This window comes from Anabas testudineus, chromosome 6 (genome assembly GCF_900324465.2).
Source record: "Anabas testudineus chromosome 6, fAnaTes1.2, whole genome shotgun sequence".
NCBI classification, from domain to species: domain Eukaryota; kingdom Metazoa; phylum Chordata; class Actinopteri; order Anabantiformes; family Anabantidae; genus Anabas; species Anabas testudineus.
The window spans coordinates 17,093,969-17,117,742 of NC_046615.1; the positions used below are offsets into that span (position 1 = coordinate 17,093,969).

Here is a 23,774-nt window from a genome sequence, read left to right on the forward strand (position 1 = left end):
GGACCAAGAAAATTATGTGTATAAATTAGTGTAATAGAAACACATAAAACATCAAAACTTTCCCTGGCCTTGTTAATCACATCATTTTGATTTTCTTTAGAATTGAATTAAGATTAGCTGGGATGTTAAGTTATGCAGGGTTCTTGGTGTCAACCCAAACAAAAGTAGTGACTGGCATTAATCTATTGTTTAGAAGAGTAGAATGTAGAAGAAGCGTGTGGCAGCATGGAAGTATGAGAAATAGAAGATATTATCTTTCTCTTCTAAATTTTTTTTCTATTTTGCTTTAGGAATACTTTGATACACTGTACATACAACATGCATGTATAAATAAAAATGAAACACTATTGAATGAGTGAATGTTTTCATCCTGTGGGGGGCAGCAACACGTTCCCAAAAGGCTACAGGTGGTAAAACCATAAAAGAAGAAAAAGAAGAAGCCAATCACAGAGCACAGAGAGGGCCATGTGACCATTGTTTTCCTTTGGACTGACGTCATTTTGGATATAAAGTAGCAGGTTGACCCTGTTATTTTCATACAATCGTTTGCTTTTAATGTAACTTTGAGGAGGGATGACGACTCAAAGAGGGGATTAATTGTGTCTTGGTTTTAATGTTACGACGCCATAAAAGGACAGGTATGGTTTATTTGGTTTTGCTTGTCCTATATTAAAGCTAGCAAGTTAGCTGGTTAGTTGTACTATTCTATATGAGCGGAGCTAGTTTAGCTGACGGTGAGTAACGTTAGCAGTTAGCTAGTCAGTTTCTTTCCTTTTGCTTTGGATGTTTTACCAATTGCAGTTTTTCTTGTGAGGGAAATATAACAACGCTGTGTATTTTTACATTTCACATTTTCATCTTTCTGTTTTCCTTCGTTTATGCAAACATCACCTTTTTGTTATTCATCACCAGGTTATAGACCAAATATTTATTTGGATGGCATGAACTCGTGTGACCTGAAGGAATGAGTAATAGATGGGCCTCAAATATCTGGGTGAAGCTAAGAGCAATTATTTTGTGGCAAACGCATGTTCGCAAGTCAGCAGCTTCACCTGCACTGTCTGGTACCTCTCACTGTAGGTTTCATGTTCAACAGCCTGTTTGCTCCACCGTTGCCTGTCTCAGCTGGAAGCACATCCACCACACGAGGATCAGAGGTCGTAAAGGGTGGCTATTTAAAGCCAATCAGGTTAGACAAAGACTTGGACTCCACACCAGCACTATTTATTTGAAAACCTCAGCTTCACGTTGGTCTGCTGGTCTGAGCCAACACATGTCACGCGTCAGAAACACTTTAGACACAGTTTCTAAAGCTGTGAGTGGGACACACACAGAACTTCTCTCCAAAATCGCCAGACTCAAACCTAATGCTTTAAAAGGTGGAAAAAGTGCTGAGCATGTGGTTGAGTCTAAGCCAGAAGCTGTGGAGAGTACAGTCACCAGTAATGCTGTGCCTGCTTCAACATCAACTCTGTCCAACACATCTGCTGCTAGTCCTGCGATTCCTACTTCTAGTGCTACATGCGATACAAGTGCCACAACCCACACTCGTCCACAGAGTGCTAACCAAGCGACTGTCACGACTACAGTTCTAACTGTGTGTGAACCTAAGGATAAAAAGCAGAGGAGTGTTGTTCCTGCTGTCAAAGCCAGTTGTGCCAAGAAGCAAGAGGAGTTTAAATCTCCACTGAGTGATACTGAGGACAGGAGCATATCATCTGTACAACCCACAGCACTTTTCCATCCCAGCACCTTTTCTGTCAACCTGGACGAAACATACAACAATTTATCCAAACACATAAACTCTTACTTTGGCACCAGTGCAACAACTCAGGATAAAAAAGTGGACAATGTTGACAGATTATCTTCTTCCTCTCAGGGTCAACAAACTAGTGACCTTGTGTCAGTGTCTGGGAAAACAGACTCCGCTGCTACAGTTAACCCACCTGCCTCCAAAAAGGGTTTAGGACACTACCTATCCTACTCTGCTCCAACTGTACAGGCTTTTGTGGGAAACTACATTGCTCCCCTTGTTCCCAAATTCAGGACAGGAGACTCCAAAAGTGCTACTGCACAGGAGAAGAAGTCTGAGGATGTATCAATAAAACCAGTAGAGACCACAGTTAATAAAGAGCAGAAGGCTGCAGAGGAAAAAGCCAAGAAGCTTCTACTTCAAAGGGAAAAGGTATGTGTAAAAACAGCGATTCATGTGTAACTTTGACTGTACAGTGTAAGAAAATCAGTTTTGCTAGTAACTATGTAATAGAGTAGTCTTTGTACTGTGAACTTATAACTGTTATCTTACTAAAGGTTCTCTTTCATGTTAGGGTTTTTTGGGTGCTACTTTCTACAGTATTATAATAATTTCCCATTACTCTTAGCATAACTTTAATGAAACAATTTCCCTCTGTGGATTAATAAAGTTTATCTTCTCTTGTCTTGTTTAGATGCTAAATATTGGCAACCTTGGTGCGTGCTCTGCACATATTGGAGCATTACCATTAGACATTCTATATGTCTAATGGTAATATAGTCTACTGACATACTGCCTAATTTTAGCGTATCAGTTTTTAAAAATAACCTACATGTGAAGTTGAGGGCAACAGGAGGTGTATGGTATATAGGTCAAAGTAGTTGTTTATGTTGCGGAGAAATACATGTACACATCAGTTTACAGCAAGTCTGGACTGAACTAATAATGTGTCTGTCAGCAAATGGCAGAAATACTGCATGACCTATGGCCTTTCATCAATGACATATAGTAGTCCGTGGCGTAGGGGGGTTATAGTCCAGTTTTGTTGTTACATTTAGTCAAAAGGGACAGGAAATGTGGGCAATCAAACAAAACAATAACTTAAAGGCACTGAAAATGTATATTGCTGCTGACAATATTTAGGTCACAAGCGCAAATGATTAACCAGTAATGACAACATTTACTTGTCATTTTGTTTATGGAAATTACTTTTTGAGACATATACCATGTCAGATTTTAACTAGGCAGTCAGTTAACATTTAACAGTAAGCTCTAACTGGATTGCATGTTATTTTCGCATCACAGATCATTGCCAGGGTTAGTGTGGACAATCGAACTCGGGCTCTCGTCCAGGCTCTCCATAGGGCATCAGATGTAAGGGTCTACATCAACAGAGTGGAAGACCTCAGCTACCATCTGCTGGAATTTCCTGAGACTCGTGGTGTTGCAGTAAAGGTGAGAAGTCTAAACAGGCTAAAAAGTCTGTGAAGTACATGTAGACTGTGACTTACTGTGTGTCTCAGGCTCATCTGTATTGACAGATCATTCATTGCTACTCTATTTACTCTATTTTAACCAAGGCCAGCTTTACTATTGAGAATACAGTTTATCTATGAAAAATGTACTTTCTGATACCACGTTTAAAAGTGTTTGCAGACTGAAAACATCCTACATACTATTTTCATCCAGAACCCCCCAAAATGTAGCATTTTACTTGTCAACTTGAGGTAAACCAGAGTTGGACAGCTGAGAGCTAGTTTGCATCATTTTATTTGCCACCTTCCTGCATTACATAAGTAAAATATGCCAGACTGCACCATGGGGGTCTGACAGTGTTTATCATTTCACATCTAACTGACATGTTTATGTGATCTTCAGGAGAAAGTTATTCCTTGCCTACTGCGCCTGAAGCAGGCCAGTGATCCAGCCCTGAGGGCAGCAGTTAGAGAAGCCCTGGCTCTGGTGGGATACCATAAACCTGTTAAAGGCCAGGGCATACGGATCCTTTCTATAGACGGAGGAGGCTTGAGGTACACGTTCAGTTCTTTCTTTGTTTCCTTCACTATAAGAAAACAGTAAAGGGTGGAAACAAATGGCATCTATAGCCGAGGAAATGTCAGAATATTTTGAGAAGCAATTCTGCTTCTAATAAATGTTTCAAGAACCATTCAGTTAAATAAATATTTATTTCCTCTGTCTTTTGTTCTAGATTAAAAAAAATAAAAAATCTGTCAGTCTTTGTAACCACTATATGAGTTATAGTTGTCATGTTATTAATTTGTATCTATTTGTCTATGCATATTTCTGAATTTTTGCTTTCAGGGGACTTCTTGCACTTCAGACATTACAGAGGCTTGAAACCCTGACTGGCACACCCATTTACAAGCTGTTTGACTATATTTGTGGTGTAAGCACAGGTAGGTTGTCCTCTTGCCCTATTTCTGTGTGTTCATTTGTTATTAGAGTAGACTGGCAGCACTAGATCACACACTGACCTATTTGTTGCTCTGCTCTTCTTTTGACCTAAATTTTACCCATCATTACCACTCTAATGCCAGTCCCCTACTGCTAAGCTGTTTAAAAAAACATTTAAATTCGTGGCACATTGTTCAACTCTTAGATAATTTATAAAATTGCAATATTATAAGTCATCATATTTAGTTTCAGTAACCATCGGTAGATAGTTTAGTTTATTTTCCATCTATGCCAAATTTCCACAAGAGGGAGCTGTGGCCTGTTCAACTGTCTTCATCTGTCAGTTTGCTGTAAAAACAGTTTTGTTTGACAAGGACACTGGAGTTCAATCAGAAGTGTCTGTTTGTCACTAGTCTCTATCTGTGCCCTCAGTCTTAATCTCCACCAGTTGGGGGTACTTCATTTTCAGATTTAGTGAATGTTTTCAAATTATGATGCAATCACCCTGCTAGATCAAGCAATGTTCACACATTTAAAACCCACATTGTTCAGGTACATCCCATGTCTGCCTTCACCACTCTATTGTGCAGTGTTAATCCTGTTGGCCACTTTTAATCAAAAGAAAGTTGTTTAGAAGAATTTGTCTTGAGTGTATTAATCATGTTGATTCAATAACTTGCTTAAATGGATCATTCAGGGGTAATGTTCTACTCCCAACTGATAATCCAATTAGCCTCATATCACCTCTATGCCTTGAGAGCAAGCTGTACATCCCCTGTTTACTTGTTCATTACCATGATTACCTCTTTGAATCTATGTGTGTGTGTTTTTCAGGTGCTATTCTAGGGTTCATGCTAGGGGTATTCCAGACCCCTTTGAAAGAATGTGACGATCTTTACCGGAAACTGGGCTCCGATGTTTTCAAGCAGAATGTCATTGTTGGCACTGTGAAGATGGGCTGGAGTCATGCTTTCTATGACAGTGCAGCTTGGGAGAACATCCTCAAGTTAGTTCCACAGTTTTTGTTAATAAATCTGGCATAGATCAAGATCAGTACTGTATAACGTTAAAATGCTGTAATATGTGATAGATTTTTTTATGCCCCTGTGATTTTTTTTTTTTTTTTTTTACAAACAGCATAGTTGATGAAAATGTAAAAGATATTTTGTGACATGAATGAAGTGAGTGGAAAGTAATGGTAGGAGCAATATTGCAGAAAACAAAAAACACCACTGCATGCTGAGAGAAAGGTCACTGGTTAAATGAGGTTTACATTCGTTGTTGTGAGGGGGGGGGAGCACAAACAGTGGCTTTGTAAAATTAGTGCTGATGGCAAAACAATTTCCATTAACTCAAATGCAGAATGACTCCTGAAGCTTGCAGAAAGATTTCTATATTAAGTTGCAATGTTATCCAAAATTCACTAAGCCAAAAAATAGCATCATCCTTTTTTCTTTTCTTTTTCCCTCCGCAGAGAGAAAATGGGCTCTCACCTTCTGGTGGAGACTTCAAGAAACCGTGAATGCCCCAAGGTAAGCTTTAGTAGACTATTTCTTCCTTCTGGGAAGAAAGAAAAAGTCCTTAATAGAGATATTACAAACACAGCTCCTTTCTATATCTCAGTCTTGCATTTTTCTACAAGACATGTAGTATGAAAATATACTCTAAAGCCCTATAAGACAGTGTGGATAAAGAAATACACACGATTTCATATGTGAGCAGCCTCCTCTGAGGCTCAGAGAACAGACATTATATTCAGTTCATCTGTCTGAATGTTGGTTCAGATATTATCTTCCTGATGTCAGATTTGATTGCTGTTTCTCAGCTCGTCTATTCATAAACCTACAAAACCTGTGTTTCGAATTTAATTTCCATCTCATACAAAATCAGAGCATTACACGCGCCGTCATTTCTCTTACCTATAGGTGGCAGCTGTGAGCACTGTTGTGAACCGTGGCACCCCTCTGAAGGCCTATGTATTCAGGAACTACAACCTGCTGCCTGGCATGCGCTCACACTACCTGGGGGGCTGCCAGCATCAGCTCTGGGAGGCCATCCGAGCCACATCAGCAGCCCCTGGGTATTTCCAGGAGTTCATCCTGGGGAATGATGTCCACCAGGTCAGTCCCACTCACAGAAGTAACAGGGTACCGATTGTTGTGTTGTATGTTCCTCGCGTTGGAACTTCTCAGAACTGAAGGTTTTTTGTTTTTTTTTCTGAATAAAAAACAGATATCACATTATAAAATGTCAGTTTAAGAAACAATCAAAAAACACAACAAAAACCTATTCATTGCTACATAATTTCCAATTTAACTCTTTTATGGCTCTTTGATGTTTCAGGAAGCTTATGTTTTTTCCAAACAAAGCTTCATTTTTTTAATGTTGAGTGAACATGTACATTTGTATTTTTAGACACCTCTGGCCTTCATTTCATATTTTGTCAAATACACATTATTTTGCTTCTTCTTACAAAGTTGATGCCTAAGTTGATGTTTTTATTCAAAGCAAGGTAATATGGCAGGGTAAGCGTAAGGAGGTCTTGCCTAAATATTCTATACTTTAATTAGTTAAACTAGGTTAAGTGAAGTATCTTCGTTTCCGTGAAAAACACATTTCTTCTCTTCTGTTCTTGTCATCACCCTGCAATGTATAGTAACATTTCAATAAATGAAATTGTGAGGTTACTTTGCACAAAAGTCCAGATAAGTCCTCTGTCTAGCCCTGTGTGTGCAGTGTTTGAAAACCTTTGCTTGGTCACTGAAATTCCAACCTGATATTTCATTTTTATCTATCCTTTTGAAGGGTTATTTTCACTCATTCTCACTTTCGTAAAATATACTTACACACCCTGTCACAGTTTAACTGCAGCTGCAGTCCTCTGCTACACTAATATGAGGCTTGTTATCAGTGTGCTGGATTTGAAAGCTGTGCGGTCGGAGCTGACTGTGGAGAGTTTGAAATATTTTGAGAAGCCTAATGAGAAAAATCGTCTGCACAGCAAGCAGGAAGGATGAATTCCATTTCCTTCCTGTCAGTGTTTATTTCCAGTCAGTTACATTTTGACAGGAGACTGAGGGCTAGAGTCGCAGTGAGACACACTTAAATCCATCTTCACTAAACAGGTATGCATTAGCCATCAGTAACATAACACACTGACAGTCCACTCTACCTTTTTACTGATCAATATGCATAGCTACTCAGTTTGCCTCATCTTTTAAGTAAGGGCTTAGACAGAAAGCAGATAAGAAATTACAAAACCACAACAGTAAGAGACACTGTTGAATCTTAAAACATTTTTTACAACTATATATATTTACAGTAGCTGCAGTGTTCTTTTAAAAAAAGAAATGAAGTGCACAGAATAACTTGAATGCAAACACAACAAGTCATTATGTTCTCCTACTGTTTGTGAATTCAGCTGATGTAGCCTGTCACCTGCAACATCTACAGTGGCAAGGAAAAGTATTTGAAATTATTTCATAGTTTTCCACATTAATTTCACATAAAATGTGATCTGATCTTCATCCAAGTCCAATCCAGAGGTTTGCATACTTGCCACTGTATATGTCAACGGCTCTTTGAATTACAACAACAAACATAGACATAAAATACAGGATAGACCCAGCATGGCACACACATGCACGTGAATAAGCATGTGTTTGCATCAAAGGAAATATCCCATGTCGGCGCTCTCCCACACTCTTAATTGGAAACTATGTTTGTTGTGTAGGTGAATGGGGATGTGCAGGAGGACAGAATGAAAGAGACTGGTTGATGAAAACCCATCTGTGTTGGGAGATTTGCCCAGCCTGACGTCTAGCACATCTCACCCTACTACGAGATGAATAAATTAGCCCATCGCAGCTCTTTCCTCAGTCTCACACAACTGTGTAACCGCTACATCTGCCTTGTTAGAAGGAAAAGACAGACAGTCTAATTATGGAGGTGCTGTTCCAAACGCTGTTAGTTAGCTGCCGGCAGGAAACCTCATAGTGTGAGAAGATGTGGCACCATCACAGTTTCATATATTTATTAGATTTGACATGAAGTCGGTTACAAGTGTTTTATTTTCATTACATACCCATCAAAAGAAATTCTGCTTGTTTTCCTTTCAGGAAATCTTATAGGTTGTGTTTTAGCATTGATTTGCAATTAATGTGTAACATGAGCATTTGAAACTTTTTACCTTTATACCTTTATTTACCACGTCTGATGGTTTACTGCCATCACTAAATGACTAACTGTTGAAGCAGAAGGCTATAAGCACTTTAAGTTTGCTGTTTCAAGGATTTGAATACCACAAAAGGTCTCACACACTCAGGAGACGGGAGCACCTTAGTTGTGTTTCCTCTGTATAAGTCGAGAGCTGGTTTAATGATGTCTCTGGCATTTGTTTCTGCCAGATGTAACTTAAAAATACTCAAAGAGTTCATGATTTAAGACGTTCTTCAGATCAATGGGATACTATATAAATGTTAATGTAATTCAAGAGTTGAGTCAGCTTCAACAAACATATTCTCTTAAACTAGGAGGAAAACGCTTAAGCTAAATTCATTGGGTAATGTTTTCTAAGATAAGGTCAAAGAACAGCTTTTATAATGAATGCCTTTTTAATATAACTTTATAAAAAGCCTTTAAGCTCTGGCCACATTTAGAATCCACCCAGACTGGTGACTTTATGTACTAACCACTTGAAACTGGTCGTGAGCATAAAATGCCATCTGTGTGATGTAAGGATTCTCTAGAGAGAGTCATCTTGCTGTTTTCCACAAACGCCCACAGAGTTTTCCACTTAACTGAAGCCTCACACAATCGCCCTTTTGTATAGTGAGCGCAAGAGAGTAGCCATGCCATGTGCTGAACGAATGCTGGAATTCTCGAGCAGTGCTTCAAGAAAGTTGTGATTGTCCATTGATGTTTCTGTGATTCTGCTGGAACAGAAATCTGACGGAGCCAGAAGTTTAGAGTCAGACTGGTTACGTTGGGGAAATTGTAACTTGGAGCAAGACCTTTGAAGGAGAGCAGCCATGGTATTATCAAAGCCTCACACTTGCTACCGTAGCCTTGGAGAAAGGATGCCTTAGTAAGGGGGAACAAAAGAGAAATGGTGGGAAAAAAAAATAGAGGAGATGAAGGGAGGAAGGAGGCGCATGTTCCCCATTAAAGCTCCCTCAGTTATCTCTGCTTTAAAGTATACAGAAGTTGAGGACTTCAGATGTTTCACAATGAATGTCAGGGCCTGTGTGGAATGGTGAAGAGGGCCCAGGTTTTTTTTTTTTTTTTTTTTTCCAGTTTAGTTGCTGTGGCGATGGGGAGGAATGGGAGCATGTTTTGTGCCAGTCTCTGCCACTATTTGATGGGAGTCATGGGATCACTGGGCCACCACCCACAGTGCAAGCTCTTCAGGGCTCCAAGAGGGCACCGCTCTTCACACAGCCAGAAGGAGTAGGTCACATGTGCATTGCCATATGTTTTGTCACTAATGAATGGCAGTCATATATGAGACTAGGAAGTCGTTAAATGTGGCAGCTTTGATTAACACTGTTTGATTATGTGTGGGAGAGCAAGACGCAGGGTCTCGTTTAATTATTGTGTCATTCCAAAAGTGCTGTTGAGGAAATTGTGACTTTTCAGGTCATCCTTTTCTCTGTACTTTTATATCATAAAGGCAAGTAGAGGTTAAGTTGCTGGTCATAAATTACACACTCATCACTGCAACAGAGAGGAGAGAGATGGGAAATAGGGGAAGCAATAGACAGAATAAATCTGAGCTTTTAGCCACTTTCTGTGTTAAGCCCTGGGAGCTCAGCCCAGGGGCTGTCAGAGGATGGAGCCCTGCTGCAGACAGCTTCCTCTTCCTAGCCAGACTCAGGATCTTTCTCCCTTGAGTATAAACACACACAAACACAAGGATTCTCTCATTGTCACATTTTCTGTTTCCTCAATTGACTACTCTTTTTGTTCTGGTGGACACATTTTCACACATGCACAAACACTTGATTGCACTGGCACACTTGTTTGGGGATTAGGTCGGTCCACTGATTATGTTGACTGACTGCTGTGCGAAAGCTTTCGCAGATCTCCTTCTATCTCTAACCGCTTTGCCTTGTCATAGTGCACCACACTTAGCAGGCTTCACATTGCCCTGGCACCAGAAGGGATTTCTTGGACTAAATCACATCTCTACACCTTGAATTACTGTGTTTTGGTATGCAAGTGCATGTTCGGTCGTCTCTCCTGCTGCACAGCAGGGAAATTAACTTTAAATTGTCCAGCAGATGAGTTTATTGTGATGGATAGGAAAATTATGCTTTCTAATATGAAGTTGTCAAATATCTACATAAAGCCTCAAGGGAGTGTGTAGACCAAGTAAATATGAATGAGGGGTTTCTGTGCTCGTTTATATAACTGTGCGCATTGTCACAGTGTAATCTGACTGGCTACAGCTGGCAGGGATGATTCATTATTTCAATACTATGTGTAGATGTGTGGTCATGTATTCACCAAATGTGTGGGAAAAGGTAACTGTGTGCGGTAGATCTCAATTGCTTTGCCTGCCTGGGGCAAAGTTGGCACCCCCACAGATGGGTCCCTCCTCTATTGACAGTCTGGGAAGATGACTTGAACCTCAATGTGACCTTTGGGGCTTATAAATCAAAAAAAGGCGAAGTGGAGAACAAGTCTGCGTAATAACATAAAATGGCATGAAGACCTCTGCCTTGACCTGGTTGCCACTTAAGAGTGACACTCACTGCAGTAAGATCATTGTCCTTCTCATCCTCGCTGATGAGAACGGTGGCATTTATATTGATTGCATGCTATTTAGGCAGTTCCTTTTTCTAAATAAGTTATTTTTCTAATTACATAGCCAGTTTTATGTGCAAACTGCATGATTTAATTTAGATTTTTACAGTGTTAAGTGTTTTTTTATTATTATCCATTTAACCAATTAAACAACTATATTAGGAAAACAGACTGGTTATTGTGACAGGCAAAATCAAATGTCTGTATCTTGTGTAACGCTTCCCTGATTAATCGGAGAGGAGGATGGAAGCATCATAATAAATCATGGCAGAGTTTAGTGCCTCTCTGTCCAGACTTGTCAAAGAAGAGATCTTAATGACGACAGCTGCTCATTAGTACTGTGATGTGAATGCCAAATCCTCACCTTATATAAGCAAGCACCCTGTTCTTTGCTGTGTTGCAGCCAATCATAGTGACCCTCACACAGGTCTTCCCTTGGGTTAGAGAATGAGAGACACACAGAGGCACACAGACTGAATGAAGAGGATGAAGTTTGCTATCCCAGCTAATGTGAGGTGACATACACTCGAGCGTGAAATGACTTTTACTGATCCTGAAGATAGCACCTCTTTCCTATTCAAATCAACACTCCCCCTCTGAGACGGCTTCAACTGGCACAACGAAGATAGGCTCCCAAAAGTTAATGACAGTTGAGACAATGCAAGGAAGCTATAATTTGCGCATGTCTTAATTTTGTTTATGACGGTATCCTTTAAGAACAGTTTGATTTTAAAGCCACATTTCAGTTTAATTGGCTGAAGAAGTGAAACATGTTCCCATAAGTGTTTGGAGACCTAATTAGTTGAAATCCTGCTTTTTTTCACATGTAGGCAAACAAGGCCGATTTGTGACTCAGACCCTGAAGGGCAAAAGCGAGGCCAGACGAGCTGTGATCCTCTAGAGTATCAACAAGCTGGCTCTATTAGAATCAAAGAAGGCTGTCTAAGGAAATCATTAAGACTTTCAGGAAGCCAGTCCTCAAACATGGCATTTCAAAATTCAGTTTCCTCTCACTCTCTGGGGTTAGACAATCCAGTAGATGGTCAAGATTGACCAGGGGTATACCCTCTGAGGACATTTATTTGTTGGCACATGGCATGTTTTTCACTCTTAGATTGAGTCATTGTAATTACAGGCAGCATTACAGCTTGAAATCCTTACAAATAGAAGTGACCTTTGCCTTGAATCATGCTGTTTGTTTGACAGACAGCTTTGGTTTGACTGTTTTTGTATGAAAAGCTCATTTGTAATTTGTCCTGAGTAGATCATTGTTTCTAACTTAACTCCTCATCCAGAATACGCCAGCCCTAGGACACCTTTGTTTGAGAATGTGGCTTTGGGCCAAGAATGGCTATCTCACTGAGCGGTTTTAGAGAATCCAGGCTTGACTATTCCTGCTTCAGCATCTGCCAAAGTGTCTTCGCTGTAGTTTGAGCTTGATACTTTCTCCATCAAGGATGACTCTTTGGTTTTGACAGCTGTGGATGAAGATGCCAAGTGCAAATGAACCTATAAATAATTTATTCTTTGGGTATTTCTGAACACTGTGCACAAGAAGCTGCTAGTATTCCTGTGGCACCACAAATCTTCTCCACTGCCAAATACCAGGCTTTCCTTAAAGGCCTCGACTATGTCCACCAGCTCTGAATTGCTCAAGCAGGTGCACTGAAACGGAGACAAGTTATAGCATTCAACTCTCAGCTCACAGGAGCATTGTGCAGTTGGCTTCTAATGTTACATGCCTTGGCTCTATGTGCAAGGCTGGCCACTGTGCCTGAGAAACTTGCCTCCAGCTATCAGCACAAAGAACCCATAACTGGACCCAGACTGTTGCCGCAATTGCCACTGAGTTCAGAAAATGGAGCCTCTAACAGTGGCGTGAGTGATAAGAAAACTGCTTAGTTGTTTTGTTTCCAGCTGGGTTCGTGTGGTGCTCACTGCAGGGCAAGTCTCCTCTAAGTCTCCATTAGGAGCAGCTCCAATCCAGGCATTATCTTCCTCTTCTGTGATTCATTTCTTGGTCTGCCAGACACCTTACTGGTGCATAATGACATGCTTTGGACAAATGACTACCTCAGCAGTTCTTACATGCTGAGTGAAACCCATTTTTTGACTCTCCCATCTCACCCAGTGAGATGGGCGCTCCAAGAGGCTCCAGCTCTCACAGGAGATTCTTTTAATAACTAACCTTAGAGTAAGGTTTTAAATTATTCATCCAGTGCATTATTGTAACATATTACTTCTTACAAATCAAAGAACATTCAGTTTGTCTCAGAGGAGACATTTGCTTTTGTAGTTTTTCATTTTTCATTTTTCACTTTCACTTCATTTTTAGTTATTCTAAAAATTAGTCATGGATTGTCCGGTCTGTCAGCTGATTTACTACCCGAGCCCAGACTGAAATATCACAACTACTAGTCAGCCTGCTGTGAACTTTTATGCAGACATTCATTCAGACGACTTTAGTGATCATCTGCCCTTTTGAAAGAGGTTCTCATTAATTGAGATTTTTACTACATCACATCATTTAGTACAGTCTTGTCCCTCTCAGGATCAGTTGTAGCAACTTTTCTGATGTTTCTTTAAGTTTTCATTTAGTTGTGGCATAATCAGGTCAACATTTGAATGTGTCCAATAGCAGCAACTTTTTTTTATCGGTTCATTCGTCATCATTTTCGCAATTGATTTTGGATTTTGAGATAAAATATAAGAATTTAAATTATTCATACAGTAATAACTGTGTCCAGTATAAGGTTTTAAATTATTAATTGTATGGTTACAGTACTTGGCTATTGTTGAAGCTTTCTGTCAGCCACAGTGTCTTGTGTTGAATGTTAACAGACTAGATGTTGTTAGATGTTCAACATGATACCTGCTAAACATAAGCATGTTAATGTGCTGACTATAACATTTAGCCTAAACCACTATGCCAGAGTCAGTCCTAACAGCACTGCAAGCGTTTTTGTTGATATTGATTACTTAATTTCCTCTATTATAACAATGGCATAGCTAACTACTTAAGAACTGCTATCTTACAAGTCACAGCGCCTGCTGTCATTGATATATAATATGTTATTATTTGATGCAGTGCCCCCAGTCTAACTACAATAGCCGACTGCCTTTGTAATTTGACTTTCCTGTTCTTTGGATTGATGATATAATTTCTCAGTCCAGCTCCCCAGATGATTAGCACACCTTGGCCTTTTGTAGGCAGCTCTCATATTCTCCATCACACTGTGTGCTGTCACAGTTTAGTACAGAATTGCTATTAGGCTGCTAGACTGCACTGGAAATAAGGGATGTCCCCTCCCCTCTCTTACTCAGATGTGTTTTGTGTAGCAATGTGACATATGCTTTCAAAAACATGTACCCACATAGGCATGAGCTTTCAATCAAACATGCACATACAAATAGTCAGATAAACAAGCACTCTTCCCCTTTGAGTGTCCCTAGACACTTTGGACCCTGCGGCTCCCACCCACCAGCCTGGCCTCTTTAATGAGGACTGGCCCCGGTGTGTTTGATCCTGCTGCCAGCCTGCGGCCCCTCAGCCTCATGCCTATTCAACAGTCCCCACAGCCTCTCCAGTTACTTCCCCCTTGCTTTGGGTAGAAGAAGCACTCCTGGGCAGTTGTTCAATATCAAAGGAAATCTGACTGATACTGTGAGGGAAGGAAGAAAGAAACAGCAATTTAGGTCTTTGCTTTGCAGCCGTGGAACTGCACATTGATCTGTTCTCTGCTTCAGTGTTCAGAAAAATTCATCCATTGACTGTTAAAATCCGTGAAAGGTTTTTAAGTTCCAAATGCCAATTAACTGTTTTCACTGACTGTGGTCTTGACATTCACAGCTTCCAATTGAAGTCTTTATAACATGGCACTTGTTCTGTTCTTCACAGGATGGAGGCCTGCTGATTAACAACCCCACAGCACTGGCTATCCATGAGTCGAAGTGTTTGTGGCCTAACACGCCCTTGGAGTGTGTGGTCTCACTCGGTACCGGCCGCTTTGAAAGCCCGGGCAAGAGTAGCACCACCTACACAAGTCTCAAAACGAAACTCACAAATGTAATCAGCAGCGCTACAGACACTGAGGGTAAGTGAGATTCACTGCAAAATCCCAATGATGTATTATATAATTTAATGAGGTTGAGTTTAATTGTCCACCTGTGTTACAAAATCATGTTTTGGAGTTTAAACAGCTGTTGGTTGACTCCTCTTCCTTATTAAAAGTGAGGATATCTCAACTCTTCTGCTTCAATTGTGACCGCTTCATTTACAGTCTGGCTGATTTGATTACCTATATGAGATGGAGGGATGGTATATAAAATGGCTTAATGTGACCTAACATGACCAGTGTTTAGTGTGAATTTAGCTATATTTATAGAATATTATAAGTTACATTAGTACACACATAATGTAAATGGAGTTGGATTTGTTTTCCTTCACGTTTCTTTATCAGTCTGTAAAATTCCGCACTGCAGGCTGACTTTGTGCTGGATATGCCCCGTTGTGGCCCTCTGTAGTGGCAAAATCTTTCGTCTCCTTATCACCTCTGGACATGGGCACCTCTGCTGTGCCTAAATTTGGCTCGCTCCCATCCCTGTTGCTGGTGCTCTGGTGCAGTGTGTGACCTAGATGCTTCTCTGCACTTGTTCGTCCTGTATTTGGGATTAAACACTCCCCAGCTCTCCAATGGGCTTTGTCATTTAGAAACAGCAGATTAGCAAGTGTTTATCACAGATTTTCTCTTTCCCAAAAGCTTCCATCCTGTTCTCATGTCGCCTGCTTTGTCTTAGCTGTATCAGTAGAGCTTATTTATTATTATTTTTTAATATTACTATCTAATGGAGTTTTAGATGTAAACAATATCATATGGAACTAGCTTGTAACTCCATCACAAGTGTAGGCAATATTTCATGATAAATTATTCAAATGTCAGAATTATTTCTAAAAATGGCTCAGAGCTGATTTGTAACCAGCAGGGTAATTCACTGTACATTGAAGAGCAACTTAACAGTACATTAAATTCTTTTTTTTTGCCAACTTCCAGTGATTTAATTTTGAAAAAAGTTGCTGCTTTTACGTGCAGGTGTACTCCAGGTCCCTCTGATGCCACTATTGTTTGTGGTTACGGGTGTAACTGAAGACACTTTAGAGGTGAAACCAGAAACTTTTTACCAGAACAGACAGTGAAATATTATCTGGTGATAAGTTACTCTGTCAAAGTCCTACTTTGAAGATCTAATCCTGGTTCATAAGTGATCCAGTCGCATCTCAATTGAACTCCAGTGAAACAGCCATACATTCCCAACCTCTTATAAAGTCAGCGTTTTATTTTAGAAGCACCCTTGGATGCTAAGAGTGTTGAGTAACAGAATAAATGCTGTGCTGTTGCCCGAGTTCATTTCCATCTGTATCCATCCATGCCTGTATTGCTGCAGCTAAGACATTTGGGAGAGATTAATACACATTGCAAATTCAGCTCTGTGTGATACAATAATTTGCCCTGAACCACATTAATTCCCGAAAATGATCACGTTTTATTTGGTACCTTAAAGGCAGCTAGTTTTAATATAATCTGCATTCTGACTCCTGAACTGCTGAAATACTGTGGGAACATAATCGCTGTCAACTTTTTGGCTCCTTCAGGCATATTTACTCTGTTATTTTTACCCTCTGCTTGTTTGTATGTTTTCATATGCTGTTGACTCTCAGCCTCTCAGACAGAGCAGTTGTAAACCTGATATTTTCACTTTGTATTACACGGAGAACTTACTTGCTAACACGTGTAATACTGTCACAGGGTTGACAGACAGGCCTTGACTTTTGCATGCCCTTTCTCACTCTTATCACTGTATTTCAGTGCACATCTCGGGACTATTACAAAGTTAATAATGTGTTTATAATTGGACTTAATGTAAAATGTCATGTTTGTTTTTTTAAACTCTCTCACCTCTTTCTCACTGCAGAGGTTCACACCATGCTGGACGCCTTTCTGCCTTCCGACACATATTATCGTTTTAACCCCTACATTAGTGAGGATATTTCCATGGATGACAACCGACAAGAGAAGCTCAACATGCTGCAGACTGAGGGTGTGCGTTACCTGGAGAAGAACGAGGAGAAGCTGAAGAAGGTCGCCCGCATCCTCACCCGAGAGAAAGGCTCCGTCCAGAGGATGGCAGAGTGGCTCAGGTTTAAGGCTGACATGTATAATGGACTGTCTCTTTACTCTTCCAAGTTCTAGATCCAACATTTACCTCTAATGCAAACTTTTCCCTTATTTTAAATTAACTGGTTTGATTAGCATGTCATACCTGTTGACTTATTGACCTGTAGCTTTAAAGAATATTGTGTAAAAGTAAAAATGCCAAACACTACGTTCCTCCTCAGTCATACGCCAGACTTGCTAGTGATTTTAGTGTTAATGTGTTACAGTTTAGGCAGTGAAATTATATTTTCCATTGGTTGGTTACCTTGACTTGTACTCACTTGTTTCTAATGCTATATGGTTTTGGGAACTTCCTCATGTGGGATGCACTGCTGCCTTTGACAGCAAATGTAAAGAATAAGTTGAACATTTTAGGAAATTGGCCTTTTCGCAAAAAGAGTATCAACTGCAGGCTCGTTTGTATGCAGCTACAGCCCGCAACCTGCTATCTTATCTTAGCATCGACACTGGAAACAGCAGCTAACAGTTGGTTTGGTTAAGTCTAAAGGTAACAAACTCTGCCAAGAAGTGTGTCCTCACATCCAGTTTTTATTCTAAGCTAACATAACTAACTGCTTGCTCTAGCTACATATTCAATTATGTGCCACTTTTGTTATATAACCTGTAACAAGACAACAAAAAGAGCATATTTTCTAAAATGTTGACCTGTTCCTTTTAAAAGGTCAAATACTGCAGTGTTTAACAGTTGTAGCTGATCGTTCATCCGGAATGTTTTTTTACCAAGAGAGCACTTTTAAAACATTTTGTCCTTTTACAGAGCAATTGCTGTGTCAACCAGTATGTCCTCACAAACCTGCGTTTGTACTTTAACAGAAAAATGTTTCATGGACCTGTTTAGCTAGGCTGCCGACATGTAACACTGTGAAACAGGACTGCAAAGAAATGACTGAACAAAAAAAAAAATGGCATTGCATGTTTGTAAATAGTCTAAGATAATTCTAAAATTTGCACATTTAACAAAGCAGCTACTGGTCAAGTGTGGATATATGTGCTGTGCTGTGTAATTGTACATTGATTATAGTACCATTATTACATGAGGGCCCACTTCAAGCATTACAGTATGTATTAAGTAAATTAGTGCTATATATAAGACTTTACACACGAACTACTCTAGAAAGAAACCTGCTCTATAAGAAGTACAAGTTGAAAGCTTTACTCCAATATTCAGCTCTACTATACCTATAATGAATAATAATGATTCACTATCAATAGCATATATATAATTCTCCAAATGGAGCCTCAGTGTCATAATGATATAACTTATGTATTATTTTAGCCTCAGACTACTATTGTTTGTTTGGCGCTTTTATCGTTGTGTGCATGATTGTTTGTTTGGTTTTATGGATTCCCCACAGGCTATGCACATTTTCTTCTCTGTCTTCAATGTGCCCTCTTTCCCTTTGATGCCTCTTCTCCAGAACCTCTTTCACTGTCACTACTGCGTTTCAGTCCCTCTCAGCATTTCTCTAACCTTTATTGAAGTGATGCAGGTTTGAACTGCAGCACCAACGTAAAACGGATGGTGCTCATTGATTTGTCATGGCTGAAAATGATCCTGTGTTGCTTTGTCTTTGGCACTGTAAACATTTATTTCTACGCCTAACCTGGTCAAGAACTGTATAGCTCATGCAACAATGTGTTGTTCACACCCAGCGGACCTGTGGTAAAAGGACACAGATATTAGGTAGATTAATATGATTCCACTGTTCTCTAGTTGGTCCTGTGTAAAGACTGTTTGACTGTGTGCGTGTAATTAAAACCCACCACTGAACCTGGCTGCATCTTGTCTCCTAATTATATGAACATTGGCTGATTATGATCGGAGGAAAGCTGCTGTGGATCATCTCAGGAACAGGGGAACGTGCGGATATTAAGTTGGTAATTTGTACTCACAACAGCTTAATTATTCCAACAGAGATCTGGACTGATACACAGCCTCATCACATTTTCCAAGGTGCTTGGCTTGATTAGCACCCAATTCAGATTTATGAAAGTAAGACTACAGGCACATCCAGAACTGTTAGTAGAGGTTTTTTCTTCTAAGTCAAATATACTTTATATTTTTCAAGGGAAGGTAATGTAAAAGCCCTGTGTCCCTGAGCTCCCTGTCATAAAAGAGCGGAAGGTGAGATGAGATGACTGTGCAAGGCTGGCTCAGACACCTGGGTAACGGCCCTGGCCAGTGATGGCTCACATTTCCCTCCAGCATAAACACCACGCACTGACACAGCTATCGACCAACTGCTTACACGCATGAAAACACAGCGATGGCAGCAGAAGGCAGAGGACACAACAAACAACATCAGTAGTCAAGAAGGACATAGTACAGCATGTATGCTGTTCACATATTTTCTTTTATCTATGTTCTTTAATTTAACAGCATCACAGGGGAAGTGAAAGAACTAAGTTTGCACTGACTAAAGAGTAAAAAGGGCTTTTTAATTATGTGTCAATATGCACAGAAACATTTGGTAGATGCAAGTACTGAACTTTGCAGAGAACAGTTTGTTTAAATGAAGAGATCTTGGCTCTTTCAGATATTTGGATTTACTGCGAGGACAACCAGATAACTGAGAATAACACTGACCCGAACCTTGATCTTAACTTAAACCAGATTACTAAGATCAAGTCCTTTGAGAAGATGCCAAGCAAAAATTATGAAACATACAGTACTCTGAAAAGAGATGCTCCTGTTCATCAGTAAACTCTTACGCAAGTTTAAAATAAGACATCAAATTACAAATGAATTTGAGTACTATACTAATTAGATCAGATCCAGAGTCATTACTGGTGCAGTTGTTGGTTGTTGAGTAGAGAGTAGAATAAAATAGAAGTACATCTGTAATTGTACGGTACTTAGTTACTTTCTTCCACTGCTGCTAACTTATGTGACCATTAATCAGTTCTGTCTTATATAGGTAGAAAATGTGACACGAGATTTCAAGATCGCTGTGCAGACTCACATTATTTCTGTCCAGTTGGCAAAAATGTGTAAATCTTCACCTAGTTCCCTGGAGTCTGGTCTGTGGGGAGACCTGCAGCTCTCCTGCTCGCCCGCAGTGTAGAGTCACATTAATCTAAATGAGTTAAGAGAAGGACTGTCTTGAGGAAAAAGAGGATTGCACATATTCAAGAGGACTGTACCTTATTGCTCCTGAACCTCCTTAGTTTTTAATGACATGCAGCTTCTCCTATAGCTATTTACACTTTCTCTGACAATATAAATGAGAAGACCTGTTTGTACATATACAGCCTGTCACACATTATCAAGGAGTCACTCTTTTTAAAACTTTATTAACTCTAACTCATAAGACAGGTTTTCTTAAATCCTTAAACAATCCTTTACACTAAGGATACCATGCACCTGACTTTCTTTTTCAGCAGTAGCCATTAAAACAGGCCTTAGATGTCTTCTCTTCAATAATTTGGTCCAGTAGTTTCTTGCACAGCAAATTCACTTCTCTGAGACAGAAGTGAGGATTAATTAAATCCTAAGAAGTGGTTATGAAGAATAATTCAAAGGGTTAAAAAGGCATCTGTGACTTATTAAAAATTAACTGCAAATATACTTAATATTGTAGAAAACGAAATGCATCTGTAAATATCTTGCTGTAGCTGGAAAAGATATACACAAAACATGATTTATAAAATGTTTACATAGGATTCACATAAATCTCTGTATATACATCGTTCAGCTGTTTGAAACAGGTGATGTATTTGCTGTCACTGTGGTATATTCAGTGGATTCATGTCATGCTTCTGCCCCCTGCACGTTAATGCAGTTAGGCCGCCAGTAAAGGGTGCTCCCACTCAATATACAGAAGTCGTAATGTAATAATACAGCAGGCTGAGAGAGGAGATGCATCCTCCCCTGATGGAAACAGATCTGACTCGTGAACTTGTCCCTCGGCAGTAATCACATCAGTAATTTCATTTATTTTGTACCTTTGGCCAAACCTCTACACTCTGAATATAAACAGCAACCTTCCAGTCTATGCTGGGAATAAATCCTGGGGAGGTTTTGATAGTGTTCTCTGATGTTTGCCGTTATGTGGTGTGTGTTTATTCTCAGGGTGGCTGCTACTCAATTACACCTCACATTTAGCTGCAGCAAATAAACCCAGCTCATTAGCACTTAATTAGTTTTGGAGCAGCCGGGTGATATCGAGATAAGATATGAAGTATATGAGTTTAATTCAAAAATGGGATTTTTTTTTTTCATTTAAAAACGATGACAGAAACACAGGAAACAGATTTAATTGATAAATAATATGACTTCCTTTCCTCAAAGTCAGTTACATTAACTTTCACATAACAGTTAAATAACATAAATACTGAGCTCTTTTGTTTGTTTCGTCATAATTAACACACTGTCACAACCCTCTGGCTCATTTATAATATGGCACCATTCGAACGTACCATGGCTGTGATGTTGTTTTCAACTGCTGTGTTTTGATGTAAGTTCTGACTGGGAGCCTGCTGATCTGTGTTGAATCTGTGTTAGTTAATCATCACCTCTAAGGGGAGCTAGGTCATTTCATGGTTGGGTTGCTGCTGCTGCATCTGTTAACCAGTTTGTTCTGACAAATAAAAAGAAATAACACTGAATCAGTGGGAAAAGAAAATAAACAGGCCAAGAGATGAGTCTGTTTCTCCTTCACAATAACCATGGCATGTGTGAAGTTTTGCATCTCAGTGAGCAGAGGACTTCAAGGATTCACTGCAGGAATATGCACGATAATTGGAGTTACCAGAAAGGCAGAAAAAGTTTTCTCTGTGGGTTCTTGCATTTCAACACAAAGATTCCTGACAAGATTCACTTTGCAACTTGCAGCAGGCTGCTACACTTTGTCTCTGTGGTGCTGTATCCTTGAACTTATGAAGATCCCTCGGAGTATTTCACAGATAATATGCATGGGGGAAATTAAGAGAATATTTTAATGAGATTCAAGAGGTATGGAGACATAACTGGAGGCGGTTTGAAATGAGAAGCAAGGACAATTACAATACGTCTCAGTGTTTCACTATAGGCAGATATGGGTGAGAATTCTCTGGTGGTCCCTCCAGTCATTGATAAGAGAAAGTGCTGCTATTGACACTGGAGGATTACGTCCAACAAATGACCTTGGATGCATGTCAGCTCCACTTTCTCTCAAGTTTCAGTCAATTTTTAAAACATACTGTTTAGTTGAGCAAAGATATAAAGAAACACAAGGCACTAAATAATGTGAAACTGTTGGGGGATTTGTGGGTATTACCTTTTTAAAAGCGTAGTTCTATGCATTTCTTGTGATAAACTGCACTTTTTGACCATAAAACAGATTTTCATCTTGCTTCAGATCTGTGCCACAGTCTAATTTTAGCTAATCTCTGTTGAACAGATTCTGGATAGCAACTCAAACCAGAAACTCTATAATTCCTGCCAAACCAGGCTTATGTTAGCAAAAACAGCATCACTCGCTCTCAGTGTTGGTTGGTGTATGGATGCAGACGGCTACTACTGCTAAGCCCGAGATAATGCATGTGTATAACATGCACTGAGAGTGGAGAGCATGGCTGGCTGGCAGCTGATTGAACTAAAAGGAAAATGTGGCTTCAAAGTCACAGGATCCCGGCAGAGCTTTGGCTGATATCAGTGCATTTCTGCTCTCAGGTCAAAATTGGACAGTGGGTTTTATCAGGACATGCAAATGTAGCATTCAAAAGCTTTAAGGTTGTGAACAGCTGCAGTGAAGTCTAAAAGATGAACAGAGTCAATTATGACTAATTGCTGTCTGTGGATTTCATGTTTTCAGTTTTGTTTTCATTTCGCTTTTCATTTTCATTTCACTTTTTTAATTGTGAGTGATTAATGAAAATGTACAGGATTATGAAGCCTTTAAGGCTTTGGGATTTTCTCAGTGTTGAACATTATTAGTGCTTTTAGCGTTTTCATGATGATTTAATGTAACAATAATAATACTGCAGAAATGTTTGAAAGCTGCTCCCTGCTGTTAAATATCAGAAAAGGACATTGCGGCGCTTTAAAGGGCAACTTTTGGCTTGTTTTAGCCTAAACTCGTCCAGCTGTTGCCCATCTGGGGTTTGGGGCCTGCAGGGAGCTAAAGCACTATTAGCGTGTCTTTTCGGATAACAATTTGCTAGAATGGTTCAGTGCCTGGAGGCCACCATCCAACAGGAGCGGCGCTGCAGTGCGCGCAATAGGCGTGCGCACGCCCTGGAGTGCCGCTGCGCGCCCCCGCCTGTGTGTGTGCGTAACAGCGAACTGGTGCGAGACGAGAGGACCAGTGACTGTGAGGCAGCGGAGGCAAGTGCAAGAGGCTCGGGGCTCCACGGGACTCCACGTAAATAAACACAGCAGACGGGATCGCTGTGTCGCGCCGGACTGGAGACACAGAGCAGGCTTCGCGTTCCGCACGTCCGACGGAGGCGAAAAGGTGAGTGAAATTATTACTATTCACGATAAACACGTGTCGTGCAGCTTGCGTCTCACTGTGAGGAGTTTGTGGGGTCAGAAGCAGCCTGTCACCCTGAGTTGGATGCTGTAAAATCACTGTCCTGCTTCC

General features: G+C 40.1%; 2 protein-coding genes across 20 annotated transcripts in view; both read left to right on the forward strand.

Moving 5' to 3' along the window:
- Window positions 1-500: 500 nt before the first annotated feature.
- LOC113165998 (calcium-independent phospholipase A2-gamma-like) lies at window positions 501-18,183 on the forward strand. Of its 3 annotated transcripts, XM_026365863.1 has the most exons (11): window positions 501-638; window positions 913-2,185; window positions 3,059-3,208; window positions 3,632-3,783; window positions 4,076-4,170; window positions 5,003-5,174; window positions 5,643-5,700; window positions 6,094-6,288; window positions 9,464-9,616; window positions 14,874-15,069; window positions 16,946-18,183. In XM_026365863.1, the coding sequence occupies exons 2-11, from the start codon at window positions 965-967 to the stop codon at window positions 17,221-17,223; spliced, it is 2,670 nt and encodes an 889-aa protein (XP_026221648.1). In that variant the 5' UTR covers window positions 501-638; window positions 913-964; the 3' UTR covers window positions 17,224-18,183. The 3 variants fall into 3 exon arrangements, with proteins under 3 accessions (XP_026221648.1, XP_026221649.1, XP_026221650.1); XM_026365864.1 differs by lacking the exon at window positions 9,464-9,616; XM_026365865.1 differs by lacking the exons at window positions 14,874-15,069; window positions 16,946-18,183 and adding an exon at window positions 11,379-11,485.
- Window positions 18,184-23,501: 5,318 nt separating this feature from the next.
- LOC113166004 (neuronal cell adhesion molecule-like) overlaps window positions 23,502-23,774 on the forward strand; it is a 61,356-nt gene continuing 61,083 nt past the window's right edge. For all 17 annotated transcript variants that reach the window (XM_026365879.1, XM_026365881.1, XM_026365885.1 and 14 more), the window contains exon 1: window positions 23,502-23,645. The gene's annotated coding sequence lies outside the window, so the exon portion shown is untranslated. The remainder of the gene's footprint in view (window positions 23,646-23,774) is intronic.

Excerpts from the sequence above, each read along its gene's own strand:
- LOC113165998 (XM_026365863.1), top strand. The coding sequence starts at position 965 with ATGAGTAATAGATGGGCCTCAAATATCTGGGTGAAGCTAAGAGCAATT. Across the intron at positions 5,175-5,642 it reads GCTTGGGAGAACATCCTCAA|AGAGAAAATGGGCTCTCACC; the intron begins GTTAGTTCCACA and ends TTCCCTCCGCAG. Across the intron at positions 9,617-14,873 it reads TCTTCACACAGCCAGAAGGA|GATGGAGGCCTGCTGATTAA; the intron begins GTAGGTCACATG and ends TGTTCTTCACAG.